The following is an 11,701-nucleotide window of genomic DNA, read 5'->3' on the forward strand; positions in this document are numbered from 1 at the left end:
AAACCTGACAGTTAAGCTAAACTCCCTCCTCTCCTCTTCTTGCCCTCACCCCCGGTTCATTGAAATCACCACTCCCATTAATTTCACCTCTTAAATGTTTGTTACTTTTGTTTGAAGGGGAGGAGCATTTTTGTTTAATGTTTATTACGGTGACTGGTGCCAGGCATACAGTGATGCTCCAACTGAAGAGCACAGTTCAGTCCAGACCAAGAACCAAGAAAGCCACGATTTCTGAGTACATGTTATAAACTATGCCAAATGGCATCCTGCAGATCCACCTCATCTCTTTAGCCACTTGTTTAAGTAAAGGACTCGAAACACTGCCAAAGAAGCTTTCGTTCTTTATTAAATTCTCTTAAGCGTTACCAATATTATTATTCAAGTTTAAGACAGGGCATATCTTATGAAGTACTTATGGGTTCTCTTCTTATAAATAAATTTATAAAGAAAACATCCACTAATTCATCTCTACTTTCTCTAAGCTGCTCAATTTTCTAAAATTGAAAAGAACAATTCTGGTGTACTAAAACCAGAGCTGAGGCTTTTCAATATGCTCAATTACAATACTTTTAATTTAACTGAGTGGTTGGTGTCTTTTGATCATTTTAACTATTACACAGCAGTATGTGCTCATCACCCCTGTTCTTCAGCCTCAAAACACCTTTAGAATTTATTCTCTACATAGAAGAAACCATTACCAAGCTTACTGCAAACGTTTGATCATATAGTTTAAAAGCCTTTTATGCTCAACCCAGGCAGTGCTGTAACTGCTCATTTTAGATGACTGCCCTACACACTTCCAACACCCAAAACCCCTTTCTTCTTTCTATAAATTCTTCTGCAGAAAGAGTGGTCAAGAAAATTGTTCTAAAACCCAAAAATGCATAGGAATTTATGCTTCATTTCTACTTCTTTCCTCAGGATGGAAAATCTGGTCAGTCTTTAACTTGGCCTAATCATGGCTCTGATAGCAATGCCAAATATTCTAATGCACAAACAGAAAGCCTAAACTGGCATCAGGCATGAGAGGATGATACTTCTAAATACTTCCTATTATTCTGAAAACACTAGCACCGTCCTTTCAGTGAGCTCCAAAACACTGTGGGTTAAGTCACCATTTTAAATCGTTTCAATTCAATAGCGAAAATTACCTGGCAAGTATTCTTAGCACTACCTGAAAACAAGGTGGGGGAGGAGGGTGCCAACAAGGTTTATGTGACTTGCCCAAAACTGTAAATCTAAAACCTGACTGTTGGGATAGCTGCCAACAACCTGAAATTGCTTACTCTAAAAAACATTACCAAATCAGCTGATCTTTTTTTAATCCAAGGTTTTCTCTTTTTTTCCCTCACACAAAGCACAGCATTTTTCTCTCAGAACATACCAGTCGGGGTATTGCTAATTAACTTGACTGGGTGGCTTTATAGTCTCAGGCCAGACGGTCTAGCTGGCTGCTAGGAAAAAGGTTTCATAGCTTAAAAATATATTATATGAAGTGTTAGTTCACGATGTGTGTGAAAACGATTTCTAAATTGCTGCAAGAGCAGAATGTTAAGGCAACATCAGAAAACAGAGGTGTTGTAAAACACTAAGCCCTACTCCCCACCTGGTAAATAGAGCTAAATGATAAGATGTTACTCAATCCCCTGATACAAAAACGTCCCAAAATAATCTGTTGAACTTGACTTTGCAATTTCATCTTTTATATTTTGATGGCAGTGAGAGAAACCCTGGGGCTTTAACTCCCTTGCAAAAAATTTCAACATCTGATTTACTCACAAGGCTTAAAATAAGGAAGGAAAATATAAAATAAGTTGTCCTTTGCTTGGCAACCATCCTTTTTAATTACCTATTTCTATACTGTATCCAGGCTACACCTGGGTATGGATGGCTAATTTGGATATAGAAAACACCAAGGGTCACTTCTGGAAGAAACACAAGACAATAAACTTCTCCATCAGTACATCAACAGCATCAGGGTAAGCAAGAAAAGGACTTTACCGAGAGCTTGACATTTACACTTTTTGACAGAACTGAAATACACTGAATTACAGAGCAAATTCACTGAACAACAAAGAAAAATCTGTCCTTGTAAAGGCTGTTTTTTTTTTTACCCCCAAAAAAGTGGTTCAATTTTGATACTTACACCACACACTGGTTAAGAAAATAAAGCGCGGTGTTTAGCAACGGGGCAATCCTAACTACCATGAGGTGCACAGGGCTCACCCTCACCGGCAACCACTAAGGTCAGCAGGGCCAGGCACAAGGAGAGCCGCCTATTTCTCTGCACAAGCCGCCGCGGTCTCCTTATTGAAGCCCCGGATGGAGAGATCATAGACCACCTCCTCCACTTTCTTCACGTCGTACTTCAAGCCATCATAGCGCTTCCTCAGGGAGTCGTTTTTCAGGTTGAGAAGGCGGAAGCCAGAATCCAGCTCATTGATGAAGGTGGAGATGTGGAGGGGCCGAGAGTAGTCTCCAGCAGTCACACTGTTCACAGACAGCCTCGACTACACGAGGGAAGGCAAAAAGGGATATGTTACAACAGGGCTCTTTGGCATGTCTTCCTCGCAATCACAACTAAAACACCCTCAAAGCCATGCAACTTTTCTACACCATTTTCCTTAATTATGTTCTGACAATTGTTTGGTATTACAAAATTATTTCGTAACTCAAGAAACCATCCCCTTACTTTTAGAAGTTTCTCTGGGTACAAGTTTTCATCGATAGGAACAAAGGCTCCAATGGACACCTTTATAACAGCCTTTTTTTGTTCTTTAAAATTATTTTTGGGGGATCCCTGGGTGGCTGAGCGGTTTAGCGCCTGCCTTTGGCCCAGGGCGCAATCCTGGAGTCCCGGGATCGAGTCCCGCATCGGGCTCCCGGTATGGAGCCTGCTTCTCCCTCCTCCTGTCTCTGCCTCTCTATGTCTATCATAAATAAATAAATAAATCTGTTTTTTTAAAAAAGTAAATAAATAAATAATTTTCATAGGGGAATTTCTCCAAAGAGACATTAAGAGAATATAGGCAAAAATAATATGTGGCTATAAAATTAAATAGTTCTCCAAAACAATGTATGTATTTACACATTACTAGGAATATATACATTCTGCCAAAACTTTGAAAGGAAGAAGTATTACCGTGTTTTAAAATTCACAAATCAGGGGTGCCTGGGTGGCTCAGTCAGTTAAGCGTCTGCCTTCAGCTTAGTCATAATCCGAGCCCGGCTGTAAGCTCCCTGCTCAGCCGGGAGTCTACTTCTCCCTCTTACTTTGCCCCTCTCCCCGCCACTTGTGCTCTCCCTCGCTGTCTCTCTCAAATGAATAGAAGAGCCTGCTTCTCCCTCTGCCTGTGTCTCTGCCTCTCTCTGCCTCTCTCTCTGTCTCTCTCATGAATAAATAGTCTTTAAAAAAATAGTAATAATAATCATATAAATAAACAGAAATTCACACATTAGTTAAGTATGCACAGCTAGCTCACTGTTTGAATTGGCCTTTTCCAGATGGCTAGCAAAACGTAACACACACAAGGTACAATGACAAATTGGTGGTTGATAGCTTAGAAAATATTTCCTGCATTTTTGTACCTATTTTAAAAACTGACAGCGAAGTGGGAAGATCAAAAAAGCAAATGGCAAGGGCACCTGGCTGGCTCAGTCAGTGGAGCATATGACTCTTGGCCTTGGAGTTGTGAGTTCAAGACCCACATCAGGCATGGAGCCTACTTAAAAAGAAAATTTTAAAAAAACTAAAAAAATTTTAAAAAGCAAATGGCAAATCACTAAGCTTCTTACCAATTCACTGGCAAGAATTAGAACTCCTGAGAGATAATCTTCTACATCCAGATGAAATCCTTTCTCCCGATCTGGCTCAACTAAAAAATATACCAAAGTAAAAATAAGGTCATGATGTGAACAGAACCAGGTCCTACAAATATAAAATACTACATACATAATTTCTCCCAACAGAAAAAGGAAAATAATCTTTTACAATTGTCTTTTGAATGTGTTCATACTTCTGGCAACTAGGCCGCATTGTGGACTTCTGAGCTCTTTAGACAGCAATTTTTCCTTTCATTCTTCTCTTCAAAGAATAATACCAACGAGAATATTATCTAGCTGTATCAGAGAACATCTTTGTTTTTGGACAAAACATGCGGCAGCATTTAAAGGAGGAGCCATAATATTACAAGTGGCTTTCAAATGGTTCACACATACACATAAAGTGAGAAGACTGAAAAACACAGCAAAATGTTAAGTAGAATCTAAGTGTTGCGTAAACAGGTATTCACTGTACTATTCTTTCAATTTTCCATAGGCCAGGATTTTTTAAAAACTAAATTTCACAAACTTAAAGAAACACTTGTGTACAAAAAGCCACTACATGTGTTTACTTTTTATGTTTCCAAGTCATTAGTTTTCCATTTAGTTCTCATTTGTTTTAACAGAAAGTTCAAGCAAACAATAGCTCCCCCTCAACCAAATATTAAAAGAAGACACTTACTGCCAAGAATTTCTGTAACCGCTTCTCGAGTCACTAGTGTTTCTGATTCCAAGTACACAACAAATGCTGCCAAGAAGACCAAACGCTGCAACACAAACCTCCAGTGCTCATGAAATCTGCATGGATATAAGCTCGTTTAGGTTGAGGGATCAGGGGGCCTTAAAAAAGATAAGTTTAGTACAGTAGCATACATTTTAGAAATAAGCTTTTTCAAATCAAATCTATGTAAAACACCAACGTGTAAAGCATGTAAGAACAATGTAACACTTAAATATATCAGATGGATTCAGTATGAGTTTCACAAGCTCAAAGTTGTAACAACTACTTATGAGAAGTTTGATAAATGAGAGCCATGACCCAACTTTAATGAATATAAAAATATTTACAATGTAAGTTTATAGATGACAAGAACGACTGTATTTTAGAAGTTTAATCAGTAAGCACAATGATACTGCTCTGAGAAAAATTAAAATTGGCAAGTACAGTTTGATCAGAACAGCAACTGTGTATCAGCCTCAACACCTAACTTACTCTCACATTTTGACTTGAGTGTAGCGTATCAAGAAAATCTAATTCACACATGTAATAAAAAACTACCGTTTACGATCACTAAGCTGATAAGACTTAAACTTTCAGGATACTGCAATTAAACTGAGCTAGGAGCCCCAAAAAAGAAATCGGAAATTTTACACCCCCAAATACTTATGCTATGCCTCCTGAATTTCAAATATGGCAAATTCAAAAAACTTTTGCAATGCAATTTGAGTCCAACAAAACCTTCTAAGGGCCAAATCACCCAGAGGTCAGTCAGCCTCAGAATGACCTCCAAACTACATGATCTCTCAAGATCCTGTCAATTCTATTGTTCAGTGTCTCTATACATTCATTATTACCTTACAGCAGGGGTCAGCAAACTTTTCCTGTGAAGGGTCAGATAGTAATATTTTAGGCTTACTGAACCACATTCAGTCTCTGTCACATATTCTTATTGGGGTGTTTTTGGCTTTTTTTTTTTTTAACAACCCTTTAAAATATAAGCAGTTCTTATCTTCCAAAGGCGGCGGGCCACAGGTAGTTTGCCAACCCCTGCCTTAAATTATCTTGTAAAGTTATATTATCCACTTTCTACATATGTGTCCTATTTTTTTGCCCACACATGTCTTAACAGAACGTCTTTTTCTGTAGGAAAACAAACACAAGTAAAGACTTTAGGTTCTTATTCACCGTATTTTGTCAATACCCAAATGCAGCTTTTTCCAGTTTAACGTCTATGAAATTAGGATGTATTTTACAATCTATAAACCTCATAATTACGATTGGCAACAAATTTTCTTCCCTAGTGGTACATAAAATGGTAACTCTTAAAATTAATGGTGCTACAGATTCAACAAGACACAGCATAAAATATTAACTAAATATGCTACTTGGCAGTAAAATTCAAACTCTGAGGTAATATTCAATTCATTTATATAGTGCTACCGAATCCCATAATTTAACAGCATAAATATGGTTCATCCAATTTCACAAGTAATTTAAACACACTAAAGAGAGATTCTTTAGTTGATTGTCATACAATGACTATTTTCGTTTTCATTCCTTTTTCATGGTAAAAATTCTACATGTTCCTTAGGAAAATTCTCAAAGGAAGGAAAAAAAATCACCAATTTTGTCGCTATTAAAATACCATCACTATTAATAATCTGATTCTTTTTGGTTTTTCTACATAGATGAATTTTTACCTAGTTCTAAGCAATCATTCAGTATATACAAAGGTCTGCATTTTTATTTAAAATGTTATGAAATGGGGGATCCCTGGGTGGCGCAGCGGTTTGGCGCCTGCCTTTGGCTCAGGGCGCGATCCTGGAGACCCGGGATCGAATCCCACGTCGGGCTCCCGGTGCATGGAGCCTGCTTCTCCCTCTGCCTATGTCTCTGCCTCTCTCTCTATCTCTCTGTGACTATCATAAATAAATAAAAATTAAAAAAAAATAAAAATAAAAATAAAATAAAATGTTATGAAATGGGATCCCTGGGTGGCTCAGCGGTTTGGTGCCTGCCTTCAGCCCAGGGCATGATCCTGGAGTCCCGGGATCAAGTCCCACATCGGGTTCCCTGCATGGGGCTGTTTCTCCCTCTGCCTCTGTGTGTGTGTGTGTGTGTGTGTGTGTGTGTGTGTGTGTGTGTGTCTCATGAGTAAATAAATAAAATCTTTAAAAAAAAAAAGTCACGAAATAATGCTATTTTTCTTACAAACCTGTAATACTGTTCAGCAGGGAACTTGGTCTTCAAAGATGTTAGATGTGTTTTTACTGTACCAAAATGTTCTCGAGCCTTCAAACACCTCTTTGGAACTGATCACAAAAAGATAATCAAACATAGTAATGAAAGATTTATCAAATTTCAAATACAGTTCTTCCTTAATAACCTATGCAGTCTACTGGAAATAAACCAACTTAAAAAAAAAAAAGTCTCATGACCAAATGCAGGGTATGCATCTCTACTTTTCAACTGGCTCCCAATATTTCATCTCTAGTTTCCCTACTGATTTACTAACACTGAAATCTAGACAAAAATTTGCTGAAACGGAATACTTCAGCAGACAAGTCAGTAATCTATCCTAAATGTCATCCTTAAAGGGCCATGTACCTGCTGCTATTCCTAGTCAGTTCTTAAAGGATGCCTAAAATTGGACAGCTTTGAGCTCCCCATATTTTTTCAAAAAGTTGTATCCAGTATTCTCCATCTGACTGACCAACTCCATACCACTGAGAAAAATGACTTGCCTCTCACACTTGTCAGTTACATAATAACTTTCACTGAAGATATATTTTAGCTCTTTCAGCTGTGCTGACTGCATCTTACAATGAAGGCTCCTGTCTGAACTTGTGTCTGATCTCCGTTCACGTGGCTACTATAAACACATTACACTGGCCCTTTCTTATCTGCAAATGCATATTAAACCATATTCAATGAATGAAAGATTGGGCTTAAAAGCAAGAGAGCCAGCCAGATAAAAGATACACAAGAGAGCTACAAAACTGCTACAATTACCACATTATAATCACATTGTCATGTCACCGTGTTAAAGTGGAAGATCAACCCTTAGCACACAGAAATCTATAAACCTATAGAAACCTAACTCACCTGCTTCTCCCGTTTTTATTCACTGTATAACATGAGGGACATTTTTCTTAATAAAATGACACAGACTTGAAATGTCTTCTGAACGGAAATTAACTATTTACGTGAGAGACCGGTAAATTGGATTTTTAAAAACCCTTCAGAATCAAAAGAACTTACTGTCCTGAAAACCAGCACCCTGATGGACCCCTTGCAGTAGAGTTAAGATCTCTCGAGCTGTTTGTTCTAAACTCTGTACAACTTTTCGGATTTCCTAGAGAAATCAAAAATCAAAGTAACAGATAAAACTCCACATCATGATCATCACAGCCTCAAACCAAATATACCAGACAGCACAGCTTAAACACCCAGGGCATCTTCACCCGCATTCAGAACTCTGACAATCTTTACAAGGACTGGACTGGTGCCGGGAACGTCCAGGCTGGAATCCTGACTCTGCCACTTCCTTCCTCTGGGAGACCTTGGGGAGGTCATTAAAGCCTGAGATTTCTCCTGTAACCTTCAAAGGATCGCCGCCACCCACCCCAAACAGCCCACGGGGACGCTGCTCCAAGAGGGAGAAGGCGCCTGAAGGTGATTTGTAAACGGAAGCAAGCAAGGCCACACGAACACCGGGTGTTCCTCCATCATCTCACGAGCAGTCACTGGGCAGACACACGTGCGATGTCAACACCGGGCACCCAACCAGACCCCAGCCCTTTCCTTCTGGCAGCTGAGAGCCTCACTGGGGAGACGCGTTTAAAAAAAAAAACATACGGACCGCAGGGGGGCGGGGGGAGGGGGAAACAAAAAAAAAAACAAAAAAATTCAATGTGAGTGCGCTGCTAGGAAACACGACAGGGAAAGGACCGTTCGGACTGGGACATCAAAGACAGGAAGGGGAAATGACCAGGAAAAGAAAGCAAAGGTGCGACTTCCGCGAAAAAGTCCCGAAACAAGAAACTACCTGCGGAGCTGGAGGGATGAAAGCAAAGTAAACTGAACGTGATACAGGACGGAAGATGGCGAGAGCGAGATGGGGCGCGGGGGCGGGGGGGGGGACACCTGTGGGCCACGAGGGCCCGGACCACTAGTCGAAGTGGGGCAAGAAGCCACGGGAGGGCCCAGAGGAGGAAAGGCCACGTGTGCTTTGGAGCCACAACAAACACGTGAATCGCGTGCGGCCTTGCCCCCGGCACTGACGGAACCTCCGACACAAACAGGCGCCCAAACGGAAGCCCTGACGCTCCCACGAGGTGGCCGCGGGGCAGGAGCCGAGCCCGGGGCGCAGGAAGCCAAGACGAGGCGGCGGAAGGGCGGGTGGAGCGGGAGCGACCCACCCCCGAGGCTTCCCCGCCGCCCGAGGCAGGGCGACGAGGAGGGGCCGAGCGAGGCGGCCCAGCAAGCGCGGAGAGGAGAAGGGAGGGGAGGGGAGGGGAGGGGGGAGAGGGGGCTCGCCTCTCGGATGTCCTGCTCCGCAGCCAAAAAGCCCTGCAGCTCCACGAAGATCTCGCTCACAGACATGGCGCCGGCTGCACAACGATCAGCCAGTGCGGCGAGCGCGGCCGCCCAAGCGCGCTCCAGAGGCCGCCAGCGCAGTCAGTCGCAACACCCGCCGCCGCCGCCGCCGCCGCCGCCGCCGCCGCGTCCCCCGGGCCCTGCGCTACGGACGTCGCTGGGGTCCTCTGAGGTCCGCGGCGCGCAGGACGCCGGGCCGTCCGCCGCGCTGCCTGATGCGCCGCCCCCACCCCCGGCCCGGAAGCCGCGGCGCGAGCCCAGGGGGAGGGGCGGAAGGGAGTGGGCGGGGCTTCCAGCGAGGCCTTTTCGGACAGGCATCGCCGCGGACAGCTCGCGCCGTGGGGAGCCCGCAGGGGCGGGGCCGGCTTGGCGGCGGGGCCGGGGGAGCGCGGCTCCGGCTTCCGGCTTCCGGCTTCCGGGTTTGTTCTGTGCGGAGGCCGCGGCGAGGGAGACGCGTTCCGGCGCCGGAGGGAACGCGCGCGCGCGCAGGCAGGTGCGGGAAGAGGTACGGAGATTGCCGTTCCCGCGCGGAAACGGGGGAAAACGGTGTTTGCAAAAAAGCACACGGGAAACAAGAGTGCCCGGGGCCGTGGGGGTGGGGGTGGGGACGGGGACGGATCGCGGGCGGAGATGCTCAGCGTGTTCGGTGCCCGACGCCCGACTTCCGTGCGTGACGCGATTGTCTGACGGGGCGGCAGGAAGCTTCTGTGCCTCTCAGCTGGCGCCTCCTATCCCAGCTCCCTGGAGGCGGGCGCCCTGAGGATTCCTCGTCCTTGCAGTTTTCCATACCTCGACCCTCAGACAGGACTGTCTGTGCCGGCGGCGGGTCCACCTGGAAGGAGACCCCCGGAGCGGCGGGTCCGGGCTGAGGTCGAACGACTGCAACTTGGTGGGCGCAGCTCAGCGACTAACCGGGAAAGGTCATTGCGACAGCGGAGGCTGCGGGACCACAGGACTCGGATAAAGACGGAGAGTTGGTGGCGTGCGCCGACGGCGAAGGCGGGGCCTCGGGGCTGCTCCCGGTCACCGCGGCCTGGTCGTCTCGGTTGTGCCCTACCCCGCCTTCAGGACGCCCACAGCCGGCAGCCCCGGCGCTGCCCCTCAGTCGAACCGTGTGGATTTTACAAGCGGTTGCTTGTGGAACGGTTGCTTCTGCACCAGTCTTTTTTTTTTTTTCTTTTTTTTTTTCTTTTTTTGATATTTACGTATTAGAGAGTGAGGTGGAGCGCCGCCTTCCGCCCAGGGTGTGATCCCGGAGACCCGGGGTCGAGTCCCGCACCGGGCTCCCTGCACGGAGCCTGCTTCTCGCTGTGTCGCTCATCCAGAGCGAGCCCAGGAGTGAGCGCGGGGGCGGGGGCAGAGGGAGAGGGAGAGAGACCCTCAAGCCAACTCTGACATCCCAGGACCTGGAGATGGTGACCTCAGTGGAACGCAAGAGCCAGTGGCTGACCTGGTCACCCAGGAGCCCCTGGACTGGTCCTCTCTTTCCAGTTCAAGAGTCCACTGGCCATTGGTTGCAGGAAGGAAGATGGAGCTTTTCTGGAAACGGAGTGTCTCGTGTCTAGAAGTTGTATACGATTCCACGGTAGGATGCACTCTCCACATGAACTAAGATGATTACTTATTCCAGCCAGATAACATTTGTTTGCTTTGTGTGGGAGGTTATTCTAAAACTTCATGGGAAGGACACTATATCTTCATTATACTCCTGCAAAGTGGATATTAGCGTTACCTTATAAAGAGTCTGCCAGGGATCCCTGTTGGCTCAGCGGTTTAGCACCTGCCTTTGGCTCAGGGCGCGATCCTGGGGCCCCGGAATCGAGTCCCACGTCGGGCTCCCTGCATGGAGCCTGCCTCTCCCTCTGCCTGTGTCTCTGCCTCTCTCTCTCCCTGTGTCTATCATAAATAAATAAAATATTTTAAAAAATAAAAGTCTGCCAAATCACTTTTTTCTAAAAATTGAAGCGGTTTTAAGCATCCTCTAACAGTGTCTTTTACCATCTTTCATGCTAGAATTAGTAACACCTGTCTCTAAAAGTTCAGAGAATTATAAATGTGTGCAAACGACTACTTTCTGTCTCTTACGATTTTGAATCTTCTAGGTGCATCATAGAAGGGGAATCGTATGATATTTGTGTTTTTGTAACTGGCTTACGGCACTTCCAATAATGACTTCAAAGTTCATCTATGTTGCACCGTGGGTCAAATCTTATTCCTTTTTAAGGATGAATAATACTGTTTTATGTATATAAACACATTTTGTTTATCCATTTGTGCCTCAATGGAAATTTGAGTTGTTTCCTCCTTCTTGGCTATTGCGTATGATGCTGCTATGAACATAGCTGTGCAAATATCTCTTCAAGTTCCTGCTTTCAGTGCTTTTAGGAATATAATGTGAACCTTAAAACTAAAACTGCCACGGAATCCCTGGGTAGCTCAGCAGTTTAGCTCCTGCCTTCAGCCCAGGGCGTGATCCTGGAGCCTGGGATCGAGTCCCGCATCGGGCTCCCTGCATGGAGCCTGCATCTCCCTCTGCCTGTGTCTCTGCCTCTGTGTGTG

At 44.7% G+C, this 11,701-nt stretch overlaps 1 protein-coding gene and 1 long non-coding RNA gene across 3 annotated transcripts; one reads left to right on the forward strand and one right to left on the reverse strand.

The window, feature by feature from the left end:
• Nucleotides 1-328: 328 nt before the first annotated feature.
• Nucleotides 329-9,356, reverse strand: TSN (translin). Of its 2 annotated transcripts, XM_072757526.1 has the most exons (6): nt 9,083-9,356; nt 7,805-7,898; nt 6,759-6,855; nt 4,505-4,620; nt 3,796-3,875; nt 329-2,510 (listed from the first exon to the last, which is right to left on the reverse strand). In XM_072757526.1, exons 1-6 carry the CDS (start codon nt 9,146-9,148, stop codon nt 2,277-2,279), a joined length of 687 nt encoding a protein of 228 aa, XP_072613627.1. In that variant the 5' UTR covers nt 9,149-9,356; the 3' UTR covers nt 329-2,276. The 2 variants fall into 2 exon arrangements, with proteins under 2 accessions (XP_072613627.1, XP_072613628.1); XM_072757527.1 differs by lacking the exon at nt 3,796-3,875 and having other exon boundaries at nt 9,083-9,284.
• Nucleotides 9,357-9,538: 182 nt separating this feature from the next.
• On the forward strand, nt 9,539-11,074 carry LOC112934335 (uncharacterized). The gene is made up of 2 exons (XR_003237888.2): nt 9,539-9,647; nt 9,880-11,074. It is a non-coding gene; the product is annotated as an uncharacterized lncRNA (long non-coding RNA).
• The last annotated feature ends 627 nt before the right edge of the window (nt 11,075-11,701 follow it).

Source organism: Vulpes vulpes, chromosome 5 (genome assembly GCF_048418805.1).
Source record: "Vulpes vulpes isolate BD-2025 chromosome 5, VulVul3, whole genome shotgun sequence".
NCBI classification, from domain to species: Eukaryota; Metazoa; Chordata; class Mammalia; order Carnivora; family Canidae; genus Vulpes; species Vulpes vulpes.

Coding starts and splice junctions, on each gene's coding strand:
- TSN (XM_072757526.1), bottom strand. CDS start 9,148: ATGTCTGTGAGCGAGATCTTCGTGGAGCTGCAGGGCTTTTTGGCTGCG. Junction 7,899..9,082: donor CGGAGCAGGACATCCGAGAG/GCGAGCCCCCTC, acceptor TGATTTCTCTAG/GAAATCCGAAAAGTTGTACA. Junction 3,876..4,504: donor GGTTACAGAAATTCTTGGCA/GTAAGTGTCTTC, acceptor TATATTTTTTAG/TTGAGCCAGATCGGGAGAAA.